Source organism: Taudactylus pleione, unplaced genomic scaffold (assembly GCF_031769625.1).
Source record: "Taudactylus pleione unplaced genomic scaffold, aTauple2 ptg000040l, whole genome shotgun sequence".
NCBI lineage: Eukaryota > Metazoa > Chordata > Amphibia > Anura > Myobatrachidae > Taudactylus > Taudactylus pleione.
Genome location: NW_028284442.1, coordinates 31,322,915 through 31,342,879, shown reverse-complemented (window position 1 = coordinate 31,342,879; position 19,965 = coordinate 31,322,915). Strand labels below are relative to the sequence as shown.

Here is a 19,965-nt window from a genome sequence, read left to right as displayed (position 1 = left end):
ACCTCCGAAAACGTTCAGTTTGCAGAGTAAGCTGAATATCAGGTGGCCCTATTCAGACCCCTGATGATGAATGGCCTGGTAACTTAAATATGCGGAAACTAGCAGGCCTTTTTACTTATAATGAATAGACCCCTCATTCATGATCAGAGAGAATGAATAGACTGCATTCTCATGAATGTTAGCTCGCTCCACAAAATGGCTTATTACATATAGAAATCTATCACTGGTGACAGGGAGCCCTATAAGCTATTATTTCTTATAGCTACATATCACAGCAATAAGAAATAATTTTTTCTGCCTATTTATCAAAAAGCTCCTTCCGGCACAATTTCTATATATATAGTTAATAAAGCACTGATCCCTATTGAAAAACTCATTATCAACAATAATTCCATACTATGTTATTGTGATGAATTATGACTATTATATACTGAATGCCTCTCCAGCGTATTTATAAAATATATTGTTCTATGTTTCTTTTACTTTATTTTACAGGGGGAGTACCCGGTGTATATCCAGGTGGTGTAATCCCAGGTCAGTGCTATTCTGACCTCATTTCCAGTGTTTTTATCCTGTATAAGCCATCTGCTCTGAGAACATAACGTGTGGAAGCAGAACTTCCCTGTGACGTACACGGATATTATTGCTGACTCGTGCTCTCTCATCGAACACGCGTGTTGCAGTGAGGAAGCAGTTTGTTCCCAGTGCTGGCTGCCTGCTTCTCATAAGTCTCTCGGGATGTTATCCGAATTCGCTGTGCTCAGCTGTCTATAGAGTTACACTCTGTGCAGGAGATTACATCATAGAACTGGCACTGTAGTGATGACACATACACACACCTAAAAAGACCAGTGCTGCCAAGTGTAAAATGCGGCCACTTCATATCACAGATCAGTGTCTGCGGCTGACACACCACACACCATGCTATTTTCACACAGGGAGCTCAGGTGTTAAATAAGATATGACAGGGCACAGTAATGCTTTGGTCCTCATGACACCTCTGGCAGCATATATCTATAATGTGGTCTATAGAGCAGCTGTATCTGATAGAACTCTGCAGTTATATTTTATAACGCTACAGTAAAAAGTTACTAATAGACCAGCCATTCAGCAGACAGGTTAGTTTTACTTCAATGCGGGTTGCCTGTTGTGAGGACTCTTTCTGCTCAAATGGTTAAAATGATTTATCTGCCTGTGCAATTATTATTTGTGGTGCATGTTCAGGTAAAATGGTATATATTTATTATAGCCACATACTATGTATATTTATTTATTAGTATATCCTCTATTGTTGCTCAGACGCATCAGTCTAGTAATAGTGGTCAATTCCAATTGTCAAGTGACAACTGTAAGTCAATCCTCATAGCTATTAATGCAAATAGTATTTACTAACGTTGCTCACAATTGCAAATCTGCACAAACGCCATAATTCCAACTAATTAGACATTTTCTGTGAGAAGCTTATTTACGAAGTGCCATTGATACATGCTGTACATCCCGAAGATTTGCTTATGCACTAGTGTGCCGAGATGATACGCCCAGTGCGCACCATGGTGCACGCCGTCTTCAAGGACAAACAATATTTTCAAAAGGGGGGATTCCAAATGCTTCATTTAGGAACAAGGCAAAGAAAAACGACCTCAATAAGCCTAAAACAGACAATGTTTTGTACTGAAATTGTTGTACAAAGATAATGGTTGAGATCCTAAATTTTACTTATTCACAGTAAATATAAGATTGAGATTAAAAGTATATTTGAAAGGGTAAAAATGTTCCTACAGTAAAGTTACCGTGGTGGAGTTATCCTTAGCAACCAATCAGATCTTAACTATCACTTTCTAGATTATACTAGATAAATGATAGCCAGAATCTGATTAGTTATAGGCAACACTAGGGCCGCAACTAGGGGGGGGCTGGAGGTGCACGTGCACCGGGTGCGCCGTTGCACCCGGTGCCAGTGTCCTCCAGCCCGGCGCCACAGGGAGACTCCAAGCCGGAAGCCCGCTGAGATGTTATTACCAGCTGGCGCCTGGCTCCTTCTCTGCAGCGCCGCGTAAGCCGGAGGCTGGAATTCTCTCCTGAACTCCAGCTTCCAGCTCTCCCCACAGGCACTATGGGAGAGATGTAATGACGTCTCTCCCATAGTTCCGAGGAGCAGCCGGCTGACCCGATGGCGGCAGTCACAGGTGCGGGGTTTAAGGGAAGTATTATTTTTTGTGTGTATGTGCCACTACGGAGGCATTAATAGGGGGAACTACAGGGGGACTGTAGTGGCATTACCTACAGGGGGATTACCAGGGGGCTCTACAGGGGCATTACCAGGGGGCTCTACAGGGGCATTACTAGGGGGCATTACTATTTGGTCACTACAGGGGCATTACCATATGGGCACCACAGGGGCATTACTATGGGGACATTACCATATGGCCACTAGTACAGGGCATTACTATAGGTGCACTGCTGAAGGGGGCATTACTATGGGGGAACTGCTGCAGGGGGCATTACTATGGGGCAATTACCGGGGAGGGGGGTGGGGGGGAGCTGGTGGGCGCCAAATTACTGTCTTGCCCCGGGTAACAAAAACCCTAGTTTCGGCCCTGGCAACACCACCACTTTTCCTTTTGCGAAGTTTTAGTAAATCTGTTCTCTCAGAAACTGATCGCTTTGGCAGACGTATAAGCACACTTGCGCAATTCCAGGCACGTAGCGCCACTAAAGAGGATTATGCACTGCCCCTCACCAGTTTTGAGCTTGTATGACCTCTATCCTTTAACTTGGCGTGGACAGATAAAAGATAATGACTGACTGGTTTTTATGATTTGAATGCAGATTTAGATCATTGACCAATATGAGTGTGTACATTTGCTTAATATCTATATACCACTTTTCTTTGTTAGGTGTTGGAGGCGCTGGTGTTGTGCCAGGTGTTCCTACAGGTGACTCATTTATTTGAGTTTCCTAAGTCATGTCTTCTGTGTTTATAATGGGTACAGATAAAGTAGATAATGTTTGCTACCAATATATCTAATTGCTGCTAATAATTAGTGAGCTAAACGTCAAAATAAAGTATGCTCCATTAGTACCTTCCCTACCCTAGAACCTCATTAATATATAATTCTATATAATTATTCAGGAGCTGGAGTACCAGGAGCTGGTGGACAACCAGGAGCCGGTGGAAAACCAGGAAAAGTGCCAGGTGGGAGACAATGATTGTATGGCATCCGTTCGATTCAATGATGCCAAGATTGCGAGGATTGCTACTAGCACATACTTGTTTCCGATGATGATGATGCCCACACTGTTGCAGTCACCAGGACAGAGTATCCGCAGCAGTACTCATCTGCGCATGCGTGAACTTCCAGGAACCACTGCCTATGTGCACCAACTAATAATTGATTGTTTAACTAGCAAATGGTGACCTTGTGATGGCTGCAAATCTTTTGATGACCGACCATCCAGTTGGGCTGTGGAGGGCGTTGTGTAGTGGGTTCACAATTTAGCATTTTGACGCAAAACGCGGCATCGATCACCAAGGCCACTTACTTTCCTGGGGAGCTGGAAATAAATAATACCGTAATCAATATTGATTAACTCTGTGAAAAATACCCTTACTCATATCTAGTAAATTCATGTTTTTTTATTTTTTTGTGAACTATAACAGGTGCTGGACTTCCCGGAGTCTTTCCTGGAGGAGTGGGACCAGGAACAGGTAAGTGTAGGACACAAGAGCACTCTTTGTTTATCGTACCACCTTCCCCACCATCTTCAATATGGTATCCACAGTAGTGTCCTTTGTACATTCTTCTAAAACTCTGCAAAAACTAAAAGAAGGTCTCCCTTTTGCGTCCTTCAGCAGAAATGTATTCTATATTACATCTATAACACTGCCATTTTTAGATATTTTTTCTTTTTTATCACTATGTCAGACAATCTTGTTTTGTTTTGCTCTCCTTTAAAAATGCACAATGACAAAAAAAAAATTTGTATGGAAAATGATTTATAATTTATTGCTACCAGTTATTTATATAGCTCACACATGTCCATCAGTACTTTACAGATAATATTTGGCTATTTACATCAGTCCCTGCCCCACTGGAGCTTACAATCTATATTCCCTATCACATGTACACACACACTTAGGTTAATTTTGTTTTGTTGGGAGCCAATACACCTACTAGTTTATTTTTGGATTTTGAGAGGAAACCGGAGTACCTGGAGGAAACCCACGCAGACATGGGGAAAGTTTACAAACTCTGCACAGTTAGGGCTGTGGTGAGAATTGAACCAATGACCTGAGTTTTTTGAGGGAGCAAGATGCCTCATAGCCTCCCATTGGAAGTGCCCCATCCCTCCCCCCTTACAAATGGACATTTATACAATCTGCTAATAAATTTTACAAATTCTCCCAGACCTGGTGCCTTTGATATGCTTTTAGTCACTCTCCTTGTTCACCTCTCACAGGGGCCATCTGACCTTTTGTTGTAAAGGATCCTTACGGAACAGATGTCCAGTACCTCCATAATACACAAACTTGGTCTTCCTAGGTCGGGCCATACCTCATTGCTCCCACAAAACACGTCGATCACCTTCTCTCTCAACTCCAGGCAAAACCCCACCCAGTTTTTGCGCTCCCTTAACCCACCTTCTAATCCCCATTACTCAAATGTCTGTATGATAAATCACATTCATCTGATTATTAGTATGGAATTTGCTAAATGTTTGATTCTGCAAAACCAGGAATTTGTAACTTCCATGTTTCTGTATTGGTATTTTTCTATAACCGTGAACAATCACTTCCCCCATCTCTTACCAAATTGCTAATAATTTGCTATAAATCTGTACAAACCACTGTATTTTCCACCTGCTGTCTAGAGTTTAATGCCTCATGGTACTTACCATATGTTACCAATAACTTCTCCATCCAGGAGGACGCTATCCAGGAGTTGGTGTTGGTGTTCTCCCTGGAGTGGCCACTGGGAATGGTGTAAAACAGAAGCCTCAAGGTCAGATAAAGATGCTTGTATCTAAGACTGATGTATAAGCTAGCCTAGCCAAATATTAGGACAGAGCAAACATTTCTATGCTGTAGCTCAAAGAGAATCCCATAAATTACCAATAGGTCCTGACGGGGAGAAATGATTACAGCCAAAGACACTATTTATGTATTAAAAAAGCAACCTGGGGTTTGAACAATAGAGCAGATGCAAAGCTATAATTATGCTGTATAGAGTGCTGAAATACCACCAGATCAGCTTATGCTATGGGACACGGCAGTGACAGCAGATCAGGTGAAGTAGGTTGCAGAGGACCCAGCTTTGCTCTTCTCTGCAGAACTGAAAGCCCAAATGAGGCATCCCTGCTGGTGTACAGTACTTAGCCTTGTAAGGAGAACTTACTAACCTTAAGGTATTGCTGCTCTTATTGCAACATCTCCCATAGCCATCATTACAACAACACAGGAGCTGCACGATTTAGAAAGATATAAATGTATATAAAATAATGCAGCGCCCTTCATGTGACTGCCCAATGTTTATATAGCGGAGACTCCGAGACCCACAATTCTCTTTTCTGTCTGAATCCTTCCTGATGAAAATCAAGCACCCAACAGGTTATATATTTAATAATGAATACTGTAATTTTATCAGTCATGTACTGAGACTTGCCTTTGCCTACAGGTGGCGGTGCTTGGGCTGGAATTCCAGGTGAGTACATTATTACACGTGTAGGTTATAGTATACTGTAGCACCAATGTATAATGTGGTAGAGATAAATGTCCTGTATATCAGGCTGTGACTAACTACAACTCCCTGCATACATGCATTCTAGATCCCTACTACAACTCTCTGCATACATTCATTCTAGATCCCTACTACAACTCTCTGAATACATGCATTCTAGATCCCTACTACAACTCTCTGCATACATGCATTCTAGATCTTTACTACAACTCTGCATACATGCATTCTAGATCTCTACTACAACTTCCTGCATACATGCATTCTAGATCCCTACTACAACTCTCTGCATACATGCATTCTAGATCCCTACTACAACTCTCTGCATACATGCATTCTAGATCCCTACTACAACTCCCTGCATACATGCATTCTAGATCTCTACTACAACTTCCTGCATACATGCATTCTAGATCTCTACTACAACTCTCTGCATACATGCATTCTAGATCTCTACTACAACTCCCTGCATACATGCATTCTAAATCCATACTACAACTCCCTGCATACATACATTCTAGATCTCTACTACAACTCCCTGCATACATGCATTCTAGATCCCTACTACAACTCCCTGCATACATGCATTCTAGATCCCTACTACAACTCCCTGCATACATGCATTCTAGATCCCTACTACAACTCTCTGCATACATGCATTCTAGATCTGTACAACAGCTCCCTGCATACATGCATTCTAGATCCATACTACAACTCTCTGCATACATGCATTCTAGATCTCTACTACAACTCCCTGCATACATGCATTCTAGATCCCTACTACAACTCTCTGCATACATGCATTCTAGATCTCTACTACAACTCTCTGCATACATGCATTCTAGATCCCTACTACAACTCTCTGCATACATGCATTCTAGATCCCTACTACAACTGTCTGCATACATGCATTCTAGATCTCTACTACAACTCTCTGCATACATGCATTCTAGATCCATACTACAACTCTCTGCATACATGCATTCTAGATCTCTACTACAACTCCCTGCATACATGCATTCTAGATCCCTACTACAACTCTCTGCATACATGCATTCTAGATCCGTACTACAACTCCCTGCATACATGCATTCTAGATCCCTACTACAACTCCTGGAGATCTGCAAAATGTCTATAGACCAGATAGCCTATTCAAGCCACTAAGCCCAGAAAAGATAGAGGCCGAGGGATATGTACTAAGCCTTGGAGAAAAATAAAGTGCCACCAATCAGCTCCTAACTGTCACTTTAAAAAGGATGTGCTTGATTACTCTCTCTCCACTTTATCTCTCTCCAAGGCTTAGAACATCTCCCCCATAAGCTTTTGAATGCTTCTGATAAATACCTCCAGAAGTCTAGAAGTATTTGAATAATATTTGCATTAGTTAACATTTTTGAACGAGGAAGTGAGCATCAAGTGCATGTTGTCCTTTCCTTCACCCCACCCTGTTCTGGTTGGCGAGCCAATGCTGATAAAGGTACAGGGAAGACAGGGAGCCTCCACTGTGCAGATAATCATTCAGCACAGAACAGTATCAGGACAGGGAGGAGGGAAAGGAAACCAAGCCCTCTTCGGCCTCCACTCCCCGTATTGTTTTACACTTTTTAGACTACAGTTAAGTGCATTAGCTAGTGCGAGCCCCTAGTCATCTAACTGCCATCACTGATCTCTGGCCTTTTACAAATTATATAATGTGCCGTAATGAGAAGGTAACATCAGGTTATCAGCATAAGGTGATTGGTTCTAAAATATTGAATTTATCCATCATGAGATTCTTTAGAATAACTGGACATTTTGACATTTTACTTTTGGCATTTGCTCTATTCATTTTGTTTTCTTCCAAGGTTTTGGTGGTTTTGGTGGACAGCAGCCTGGTGTACCTCTAGGATATCCTATTAAAGCCCCCAAACTGCCAGGTATGTATCTGTGTGTGACTGGGTTGTGAATTCCTTTGGAGTTTTAGGACAATTCGGACAGAAACTAATTTTCAGACTTTTCCATTATAGTAAATTCTATGTCAGATTTAGTTTAGTTATTTTTGATAACTAAACTAGTTGCTTTTGTTTTACTGCTGCCTTAGGTTAACATGTATTTGTGATATTTAGTCCCCTCTTTAGTGACCCCAGTGCTACTTACCCTGACCTAGATTTGTAGATCTTACACCCCCATCTAGACCAAGATAAATAGGCAGTTTTTGCCGCTGAGATATCTTCAGATTTGCCGACATTCCTTATATTTAGGTTACTTTTTACATACTGCAGCCATAATGGTTTTCAGTTGCATCTGTTGCCCCCTTCTCATGCACCTCACCATCTTGTAGCGCATAAATTCAAATGCCAATAATTTCACAAATACGCAACCTCCTGTGGACTATGATGCACTGTAGGGATAATAATCTCATAGGTCTCCATATTTCCAACAGTGGGGATAAAACACATAGAGACAAATTATTGATCGTGGAATATGTTTATTTTTGTTGCTATTTTAATCACTGATTTGTTGCACAAAAAAAACGACGTAACTAGGTATTTGAAGGCCCCATAGCAAACGTTTGTAAGGGCCCCTATGTACCACCCAATGGTGAATACTGTATATAACACATGTAACTTTGACAAGGAAGATGGGCCCCCCTAAGCTCTGGACCCCATAGCATCTGTGGTACAGTAGACGCATGCACAGAAGAAAAAACTGCATCCGAAATCACTGCTGTGTTGACTGAGAATCAGCCTCCAGTCTCTATGCAGTGAGTAGATGGGAATAAAGGGGGTACTCTGGGGCTTGCCGATCACCGGAGTCAATAATATAACTATTGGTAAAAAAACGATAGTGAGAAAACATTGAGACCTCACTATCGATTAAGAAATCATTGAATACTGACGGCCTGATGTGGACGCATTCTTGATTTGGGACGCAGGCAGTTTAAGTCTGAGCGTGCGTCCCGATGGTTACCGCTGGGGGATGCAGAACAAATTTTGATGCAGAGAGGGGCAATTTCAGTGGGCCTTACTGGGTGGTAAAAGGGGGGGAGCCAAACCAGATGTAGGCGTGTCGCGGCCAGCCATGGTCAGACGGACATTCTGCACCTCCATAGGGCTGGTGCAACATCCGATGGTGCAACCGATGTGCGGCCAATGGTGCGTTTCTATATGCAAAGCGACGTTGGTCGTTTCTGTACAAATGCCATCGGTTGTAGCATTAGCATAAAGACGCAGTTGCAATGTGGAAAAAGACGCAATCGCGGCTGCATTATCGTCCGCCTCTGATGTTCCCCAGACATCAGAAACAACCTCCATTTTTTTTTAACATTGTTTCTTGTGTAGTTTACTGCACTCATCCATCATTTCAGTTTTTCTGTTTGCCTTGACTTCTTTATTCTTAACCCTGAGGTCATCTTATCATAAGTATTCTACAGAAAGTTGTTTTTTAACTCATTGAATCTGTCTGTCTGCAAAGAAAATATCTGAGATTTCTGTATGATGTGCTGGTGAAGATGAACATAATACAGAGCGATCTGACAGTTATGCGAGGAAGCCAGTCAGGTGTGAACAGGACAGAAACTATCCAGCAGCAGCAGCAGGACCCCTGAGCATTCCTGCTGGGATTCCAGCAATAGTAGTTTGTTCCCACGCGCAGACAGATAACAGGAGAACACATCATGTATTCTGCCAAATTATGCACAAAATATCAAACCAGTGAAATATGTTTCTAGTGACATTCTTATGTCTCCCAATCTTACCAAACAGAGAGCGGCATTTGTGTTTATTTCAAAATGGAGGGCTGGGATTTGGGAATATGTTTCTCTCACACAGATCATGATTTCCCCTGTTCCTATTCTAGGAACAGCTTAGATGGCAAATAATAATACAAATAGCCCACATAAATTATAATAGCCCACTGTGCAATATAATATATCAAAATAATGTTATGTCTGATTGCAATACACATTGAATACACAACTATGTACATATCACCCAAAATGACATGTGTACAACCTGTGGCATCACTATGGGGGTGCGGGACGCACCCATGCCGGCTCCCCCTCAGTGACAGGAGCCGGGTGCTGCAGTGTGACATTCTCCTGCAGCACCCGGCTCCTGTCATAGAAGAGGAGCCGACAGTGCAGGCACCAGTCTCCGGGGGCAGCCCAGCATCTTCGGGGATGGTGGGCACACCCCCAGGGTGATGCAATCAGGATTTCTCAATTGGCCATGCCCCTTCAGTTAGGCCACACCTCCTTTTGGCCTTATCAAGTGCACACCGGGTGTCACCAGACCGGTGATGCCTCTGTGTGCAACATCAAAACAGTCGCTGGGTCCATCTTGTAGCTGAGGACCGGACTGTAACTACCATTTGGCCAGGATGCCACTCACCAGGAGGAGAGCATGTTGAAGAGGGGGGACTGCAGCTCAACCACAATCAAATGCTGCTTTCCCTAACATAGATTTGCACACCCCTATAGTATAGTAATAAACAGGCTGTTTGTGCCTCTGAGATATCTGCTAATTTGTTTGGCTTACTTGCATTTGGTTTACTTTAAATACGACAGCCACCATTTTGGTATTCATTTGCCTCAGGATTACAATCAGTTACAGATTGGAATTTCCCCCCTGTACACCAATTCTCCATATTGTGCATATTTTGTATTAGCACTATTATCCTTTATTTGAAGTATAGTTGTGGTATATCCATTAAGGTAATAAAACAAAATGACATTGATAATATTGCTAGAACGTTGAACTATAAGATGAGAGAGCCTATGTGTCAAGGACCCGTGATTTGTGGTCTTTACATGAAGAGTCCAAAAGCCTATAAGAAAAGTCGCCAAGATCTCAGAGTACACTGTAGTCTGTAGTTAGGTCATGCAAAGTTGGCTCATCTAACAGTACAGCAAAAGTCTAACAAGTAAACCAAAGTAGACTGGGGGAAAAAAATATATATTTTTTTAATATGTTTTTTATGTGGTTATTCTTGCTCAGTTTATTAAACTTAGACCACTTTTGTAACTCTCCTGAGTATTAGTACAGTGCAGTAACACTCTGTGTAACTTACCTTATGCATACCCCTAATAATTCTCAGCGCTCTGGCCTGAAGAACCCGAATAAGTAGTAAGAACATCCAACATCACCAGATTTTAAAGTATAAGTAAAAATAGTTTATTATGTGTAAGTACTACCAAGTGTGATGTCTTATATTAGATCCTTCCTTTAATATGTTTGAAACGTATTTTGTTAAAAGGTTATTGTCGGGTAAAGACAGTGAATGATATTGTATTACTGATTATGATCATTTGTCCATGGGGTGGGGAGAAGATTCATATTATAAATAATTTGCTTCCAAATATACACATTTTCACATGTACAGTATATGTATCAGTAGTAGATACAATTACTAATAGAGAAGGTAATGTAGTATTGTCTCCTGTTGCACTCACTTATTCATGGCTGACATCTAACAGCTGGTATTATGTCTACGTCCTCAGTGGGGGAGATGTACTAAGCTCTGGAAAGTGATAAATTGGAAAGTGATAAACTACCAGCCACTCAGCTCCTAACTGTCAAGTTACAGGCTGTGTTTGAAAAATAACAGTTAGGAGCTCATTGGTTAGTAGTTTATCACTTTCCAATTTATTACTGTCCAGAGCTTAGTACATCTGCCCCACAGACAGCACAGATTACACGTCTAATTGTAGAAGATTCATCTGTAGATTACTCCTTTCTTCTGAACACTAAACCTTTTGTATTGCCAGGAGGATATGGGCTCCCATACACATCAGGAGTACCTGGAGGATATGGAGGTAAGTGTCCTGAATAATTCATTCACCTCCCTGACCATTCACCATTTCCAGGCTCACCCTTTCTGGAATAAATAGCCAAATAGACATTTGGAATATGCACTCTTATGTCATCTTATTGAGGGATGCTGTTCTGCTTTCTAGTTAATGAAACATTGTGCAGGCTCAGGCTGAACCCTGTAGGAGAGCAGGAATAAATAAACATGTTCTGGGCTTATTATTTCTGTATGTTTCCTGGCATGCAGTGTTTTTTTCTTAAAGTCAGTTTCTATACAAGTATATGCAGCAACGTTCAAAATATGTAAAAACGAAAAAAAAGTCTACAGTGTGTCTGGCCAATGTGAAAATAATTTGTAACTCACTGTGACATGTAATGAGTGTGGCTGACATTAATAGTCTTGTAATCTGCATCATTCTCCTATCAGCCAGCTGAGAGGTCTGACCGAGAGTACCTTGGCTCTGTCTGTACTGAAGAGTATTGACAGTGTTCATTAGTACATAAGAGATTGCATATGTTTTGTAAATGACTGTGTATAATTTGTCCAAGTCACAGCTATTGTTATTATCTTTCATTTATAACGTGGCAAGCAGCCTCTTACACTGATATACAGTACCTTGACTGCAGTACAGAAACATAAACTAAGACAGTTACAATGAAGGTTCTCCTCGCTCTTCTTGCAGTCTTATAGGAAACAGCCAAAGTGAGAAGAAAGGCGGGAGTACATGTTTTGGACAATTGAGAAGCCCCAACTTAATGAATAAGGTGTAAATTAGATCCAGTTACCTAGTTGGCTTCTGTCAAAAGCATATTAGATTATTTGTCAAATACAGCACTGAGGCCTGAATTTATCAATGAGTGATATTCTTGTAATCACTCATTACTAATCTTATATAGTGCTCCAACCAATCGACTCCTACATTTTTTAAACACATGACAGTTAGGAGCTGATTGGTTGAGACACCATTTAATCTGGGCCTAAGAATGATTGTTTATCTGCATAATAACATATCACCTCATTTATGAAAATATTGTAGGGGCAGCAGAAGATGGTGGAAAGAGTTAACTGGACAAGTCTTTGGGGATATGCTCAGGCATGAACAAGCTTGAATTTGCGCAATGGTACCGATTTGGTACTTAGATTTTGGATTTGAGTTCTACTAATAAAAAAATAAAGAAATACATTGCAAAAATTCTTTAAAAATATAAAAAAAATATTTAAAAAAACTCATTAAACATTGTAAAAATACCCTGTGCAAAAATAAAACTTTTTTGTTCTAATGATTTTCATCTGTTATCAAACAGAACAAAATAGTTTCATGGTACCTGTGCCCCCGCAAGCCTTGCTAGATGGGCTGTCCTATGCAAATAAACTATAGGTGGGGGGGGTTACCCTTAGTTATGGTCAGGAAAGCAAAGCAAAATGCCCTATCACCTGCAAAAACACAGTTCTTACCCTCAAGAGAAAATGGAGAACATGTGTGAGGTATAGTGGTCAGAAATGGGAGATGATGACAAGGTATAGTTGAAAATCTAATGCACACACAGAAGATAAAAGTGAAATTATTAACAGGGGCAATAGTATTGAGGGCCTTAAAGGTGGCCAGTAGGCCTTCCTGCCCTTCATAAATGTTCCTGTTAGTTCTCAAGTCAAAATTGTGGGTAATGTGTTTCCTGTGACTCACTCAGTAATAGAAAACAGTTTCAAATTAAATAATGTAAAATTAGTGAGTAGGGCCTGATTATTAAAATATACTGACAGATGGAGCACAAACAGAGTGTTAATAAAGCTTCTCAATTCTTGTTTTATGTACCCCAATCTATGTGTCTGCACTAGTAAAGAGTGCCAGCTAACTCGACTTCTTCTAGTAAGTCACGTTTTTATTGAGCGTCCTCATTAACAAAGCGTTGTCCCTGTATTACAGGTTATGGCGCTGGTGGCGCAGGAGCTGGTGGCAAAGCCGGATACCCAACAGGGACAGGTACGTACACCGTTATGTCACAGCATAGGAAAAGTATATTCAGTTCATGGATTCACCATTCCGGAATGAAACCAAAGCCCTCTGGCTCGAACATAGTGCAGCATATTTCTTGACGGCCTTCTGTTTTTATTTAGCCTCTAGTAATATGTAGTCCCAAGATAATTCCAAGCTATATATCATTTTAGCAGACTCGCTAGCGTTTTTTTTTTTTCTTCACTTTGTGCGTGCAAAGAAAGTGAGCGGAATACATATGTTTTGAATATTGTACAGCAGCTAATTTAGGCATTTATACATCACAATTATAAGGGGAGAGAAGAAGAGCCTGAGAGATAAAAGTCAATATAGACAAGCTCCCTACAGTCTATGCCGACAGATTCTAACTGCCAGTATTTGTTTTGTCCATCCTTGGCTATGAGAAATGCTGGTCACATAATTAGTTCTTCAAATGTGAATGAATTTCCCATGTTTGGCTTTATCCCTTCATGGCAGGCTCATAGTGGTAATCTACAGAGTGACATAATAAAGAAGCAAGTGCTGTTGTTAATGACATGGACCCCTACCAGGCCTAATTACTATATTCCTTCCTCTGTACCTAGGGGTCGGCTCTCAGGGAGCCGCAGGCAAAGCCGCAGCTAAAGCAGGAAGATATGGTGGTGAGTAACCCTCAGTTCATCACAGACCTCTAATACAGCTGGGTACACACTACACGATATACGATACGATATATATCGCTTCGATCAGGGCGATATATATTGTATGGATTGTGCAGTGTGTTCGTCCGATTGTGTGTTCATGAGGGTCGTTCATTGCTTCATCCCATCTGCTTCACACCCAGTCAGTGTTTAATATGGGCTCAATGGACTTAAGTTCCCTTAAAGTGATATATTGATATATCAGATGAGGATCTATAGACTGTGGTGTGGGGTATATAGTAGCTTTCATGTATAATAGTGTATAATAGTGATTGGATATAGATTTATTCTTTATATATAGCAAGCAAACCCACATTCACTGTTACACTGCAGCTTTTCCTACAGATAAGTAACAAGGGGCCTGATTCAGACCCACTCGCAAGCGGCTGTCCGCTCGCAAGTGGGTCGATGGTGTGCACTGCGCATGCGCACGAGGGAGGGAGCTCCGTCGTGCGCATGCGCCAGACGCGACGAGCAAAGGACTTTCCATCGCTCGTTGTGTCTGATCAAAGGGGGCGTGCTGTCGATGGTGATTGACAGCACGCCCCCTTTGGTGGGCGTGCCGGGGGCGCCTACCGTCAGAAGCCGGCACCACTGACATCACTAGTGATGTCAGTGGGAGTGATTTTGGCTCTGATAGAGCCAAAATCACTCCAGGGCTTGTGGTCGAAAACCCCGACCACAGGCTTCTGGTCGCACTGGTGATGGTGGCGATGGTCAAGACCATCGCGACCATCATCCTGTACGCTCATATGAGCTGTGGGTGGTGTTTTAAGAATAACCACAACATAACCTTCCGGAGTATGCAGAGTAAACCTAAATGAATATGTATTATAAATGGTGGCCAATATATAGATAAATTATTGTGAAGGCTATCAACTAATTTGAAACCATATTGCTTATTTCCCTATAATAGATTGATATACTGCTGAGGGGAACATATCATATTAAGGGAAATTAATTCTATTGAATTCCACTAGAACACTGACTGGATGTGAAGTATCTAGAATTTCACATTGTCATTATAAGTGGTTGATATTAATCATCAGTGCACTGTACTGTAAATAAATATATTTCTTTGTTCTTATTTTGTACCATATCGCTTACTAGTTACATTGAGGTACTGTAGCACCCCCAATGGTTTGAGAACATACAATTGAAGTTTATATGACCAGCACAAGGGCAAAGATATGTTTATGATTATACAATGGATTTATATTAGCAGTGCAGCTGTAATCTCCCTATCTGCAAAAAGTCGCTGTTATGGGCTTCCTACTGAGATACCCCCTGGTTGCGGCTCTAATCCGCCGCTGTGCGCAAATTGTTGCACCATTGATCTGCCATCGGAGATTAGCGCAGCCCTATGGTTGCTCAAAATGTCCAAGATGTCCACAGAGGCCAGTGGAACTATGTCTTTCTTCACAATCCCTGGAACCGACACACCCGTCGCCGACAGCCACTCCCTTCCCCCTAGTCACCGCCCACGGACGCCCATCTGCTTGCATGGGTCTCGTGGCAGTTCTGAACTATGTACCCCAGCAGGGCCCCAACTAGGGGGGGGCTGGAGGTGCACGTGCACCGGGTGAGCCGCTGTACCTGGTGCCAGTGACCTCCAGCCCGGCGCTGCAGAGAGGCTCCAAGCCGGACGTCCGCTGGTAATACTCCAGCTTCCGGCTCTCCCCACGGGCACTATGGGGGAGACGTCATGACATCTCCCCCATAGTTCCAAGGAGCAGCCGGCGGACCGGACGCGACGCTGGATGCAGGAGCGGGGTTCAAGGTAAGTATTTTTTTTTTTTTAATAAGCTGCACTACAGGGGCATTATTATGGGGGCAGGGGCATTACCACAGGGGCATTACTATGGGGGCATAGGCAATAAGGGGCATTAATAATGGGGCATGAGCACTACAGGGGCATTACTATTGGGGCATGGGCACTACAGGGGCATTACCACAGGGGCATTACTGTGGGGGCATGAGCACTACAGGGGCATTACTGTAAGGGCACTACAGGGATATTACTATGGGGGCATGGGCAATACAGGGGCATTACTATGAGAGCATGGGCACTACAGGGGCATTACTATGAAAGCATGGGCACTACAGGGGCATTAATATGGGAGCATGGGCACTACAGGGGCATTACTGTATGGTGGGCACTACAGGGGCATTACTACATTACTATGGGGGTATTAACATATGGGCATTACTATGGGGGCATTACAATATGGGCACTACTGCAGGGGGAATTACATGGGGGGCGCCACATTACTGTCTTGCCCCTGGTGACAAAAATCCTAGTTTCGGCCCTGACCCCAGCAGTAACCATCGGGAATCATGCGCAGTGCGTCTCAAACGCATGCGTAGGATTAAAAACATTGCGTCCGATTTTTAATTCCCTCCACCTCTGAATCAGGCTCTATGAAGCATGTTGTCACTTTAATTTTGACAAACTAGTTTATTTATGTCAGTAAATTATAGTCATGAATAAACATAATGTCCATATTTAAGCTATACTCACTTTTAGATTATTTGGGCTCTAATGGATAGGACACAATAAAGGGCCGTATTCAATTCTAAGCGAAAAGCCGTTTTCAGCAAAACAGTTTCACCAGTGACATCATATCGCCAGGTGGAAAAGTATCGCCGTATTTAATTCCAAACACTTTTCGCAGACGCGGAAACGCAATGCAATGTAATAGACGAAAAAGATTCGCCTAGGAATAGGTGGTGAAAAAAAAGTGCACAATTGCGGTTTTGGGGTGCAAACATCGGAAAACCACTCAGCACCCTTGGGACAGCCCCCCAAAGCATAACTGTGTCAAAAAAATCCTAAAAAAAAAATGAACACCCCAAAAAATTATTTTGAAAAAGAGGGCGAAAAAAAAAGTCTGGGTACAAACTTAAAAACTAGCTAAATAAGCTTTTGGGGGGTCTGCAAATATGGGGGAGGTGTTTTTTTGATTGCAGGTGCTTGCTGAAGATGCGTTTTTTACGTTTTTTAAAACTTAACTTTTGCGATTTTTAACCATGCTTGCGCCCATTTTCATGTACCCCAAATTTGCTGGGACTAGTTATTTTCTCCCCAAAAAATTGCTAAATGTTATTCTTCACCACTTGTGCAAGCACGCTAATTAGCAGCTATGGAGACCATTTAAGTACCCCAAATACCTTCAGCAGGGCTATTCGGGGGCATCTAGATTGATCCCCAATGTTAGTGCACCTTTTGGGGGGTGTCAGGCTGATTTCCCCAAATCTGACAGCACTTTTCACCTGTTCCCGTTTTCGCGTCCTTTGGAATTGAATAGGGCGAAAAGCGGAGCCGAGCAAGAAAAGTTTTTGCGTCCAAAACACGCGAAGTCGGCGAAAAATACAATCTGCCGGCGGCTGCAAAATTATCGCTGCTAATTGAATAAGGCCCATAGTGTAAGATGAACTACAGCAGGATAGCAATGGCAAATAACACTATTAGAGGACTTAACTATTTAACACTAATAAGTTACTGTTCTGGGGCCCCCTTGTGGAATAAAATAAGAATGTCATGGAGAACATAACTTCCCTACACTTGGCATAAATTACATCCTCCTAAAGTAATAGTTTAGCAGTAACATTTTTGTCTATACTGTCACCTAATGTTTCATAGTCACCACTTGGGCATACATCACCCTCACTATTATATCACACTAAACTACAGCTCATTTGTTTATTGAAACAATAAACAAGATGCCATTGTAACATAGTATTGGATCATTGGCAGCATTTAGGACCTAATAACTAGAACAAAACAGATGCCGTCATAATGAGAAACAAGTTGTGCCTTCATCCTGAACGTATTTATTTTGTTTATTAGCATTTATTTATATAGTGCCAGCTTATTCTGCAGTAGTAGTATAAAGGATAAAAAGACAGAATTGATTGAAATGAAGAGTTTTTTGCTTTGATACAGTAGCCGGAGGTGCTGGGGGCATTCCTGGTGCTGTGCCCGGGTTGATCCCTGGAGGTGGAGCAGTTCCTGGCCTGCCAGGAGCAGGTAAGTTTGAGTGGAATTCATGTCAGAGACTGTGTGAAATCTTTATGTTTCTTAGTTAATCTTATGAATCGCAATTGTTTTATTAGGTATACCTCAACAGGGTGGTCAACCTGGAGGCAAGCCTCCAAAATACGGTGAGTCTATATAAACATAACCTCCATAGGTATTGCCCAATCATGAAGCCTTCTGACTTATCATTCCTATCACAGTATTAACCGACCAAACAATTGTCTCATCACACACCGGGTGACAATCTCCTAGCCATCTCCCTACTGGGGACACAAATGTCGGGTGTTCCTATGTGTAGTCCCATATAACAGAGATGTTTTGTTCAAAAGTCCTCGTTTAACAAAGAAAAGAATATATCATTTATGTATCTTGCCCTAAAGTTTTAACAGGAAAGGGCATTATTACTAGCCCAATTCTATATATTCTGGCCACCTGTCTTCCAGCACATAAGACATTTAATTTATTAATTCTTTACTCTCATCAAAAATAAGTTCTTATAAAAATGAAATACTTGCTCTATATATTATATATATATATATATATATATATATTATTAATCGCAAACGTGGTGCAGAAACATTGGCCCTCATTCAGAGCCGTACGCTCTGAGCAGAGCGCACGCTCTGCATGAGGGCCGGGCTCCTTTTTCATGGAGCGTCCTCCTGGACGCTCGTATAGCTGTGGGTCACCACCCACAGCCTATACGAGCGTGCATTTTGATGGCCGCGATGGTCGTGACCATCGCGACCATCGAAATTGCGAGCCGGAGCCTGCGGTTGAGGTTGACAGCACGCCCCCTTTGATCGGACACAACGAGCGAAGGAAAGTCCTTCGCTCGTCGTGTCTGGCGCATGTGCACGACGGAGCTCCCTCCGTCGTGCGCATGCTCAGTGCAGACCATCGACCCACTTGCGAGCGTACAGCCGCTCGCGAGTGGGTCTGAATCAGGCCCATTGTTTTCTTTTCTATATTTGTGCATTGTTTTTTCAGTATGCTTTTACCTGATCACCCAATCTTTTCCCTTTGGTTTCTCCGACCTCATCTCCCATAACACTCCAGCCCACCAACATCACTCTGCCTATGCCTCTTCTCTCAACTCCTCCCACTCTTGCTTCAATTACTTTGTCCATGCTGCGCCCTACCCCTGGATTTTCCTCCCTCCTACTATCAGACTCTCTACCTCTCTTCTAAGCTTCAAATGGGCTCTCAAAACCCACTTTATTATTGCCTTACAAGTCTCATCCTAACCCATCGCTCTTTCCTTCTCGTTCACTGTCTTTCCCCTAAAGTACCAACCCCCCCCATATGTCTTTCCCTCCCCTACAGAAAGCCCTCACGTGCAGTAAACACATGTGCTTCTCCTTCTTTCAATTATACTATTGTCTCTTCCCCATTGCCATCAGCGGCATCGAACCTTTGGGTCCATCCAACGCTGCTTTTGAGGGTATTTCGCCTGCATAGCCAGCAATGTTTAGAAACAGTATCTTGTATCCCATATTCCGCAATGTTTTTTGTTACCTGCACTGTTTCTGTATATGTCCTTTGTTAGGCGCTGCAGACCCCATGTGGCACCATTTAAATAAAGGATAATAATTAAATAATAAAGATAAACTCATAGAACTTCAGATTTATTCATCAGAAATTATACCTTGTTGGTATCTTACATCATATCAGTTGTATTACGTGTATGGCTCCTGTCCCATTGCCAGTGCTAACTTTCTACAACCA

The 19,965-nt window shown here is 42.2% G+C and overlaps 1 protein-coding gene across 6 annotated transcripts in view; it reads left to right on the top strand.

Moving 5' to 3' along the window:
• The window catches only part of ELN (elastin), a 105,256-nt gene that overhangs the window by 50,556 nt on the left and 34,735 nt on the right, over window positions 1–19,965 (top strand). For 5 of the 6 annotated variants that reach the window (XM_088455254.1, XM_088455238.1, XM_088455247.1 and 2 more), the window contains exons 10-21: window positions 496–534; window positions 2,898–2,936; window positions 3,134–3,196; window positions 3,662–3,709; window positions 4,926–5,003; window positions 5,676–5,702; window positions 7,580–7,651; window positions 11,482–11,529; window positions 13,450–13,506; window positions 14,103–14,159; window positions 18,145–18,228; window positions 18,315–18,362. In XM_088455254.1, coding sequence (XP_088311380.1) covers window positions 496–534; window positions 2,898–2,936; window positions 3,134–3,196; window positions 3,662–3,709; window positions 4,926–5,003; window positions 5,676–5,702; window positions 7,580–7,651; window positions 11,482–11,529; window positions 13,450–13,506; window positions 14,103–14,159; window positions 18,145–18,228; window positions 18,315–18,362 — 660 coding nt within the window. The remainder of the gene's footprint in view (window positions 1–495; window positions 535–2,897; window positions 2,937–3,133; window positions 3,197–3,661; window positions 3,710–4,925; window positions 5,004–5,675; window positions 5,703–7,579; window positions 7,652–11,481; window positions 11,530–13,449; window positions 13,507–14,102; window positions 14,160–18,144; window positions 18,229–18,314; window positions 18,363–19,965) is intronic. The other variant, XM_088455262.1, reaches the window with a different exon arrangement.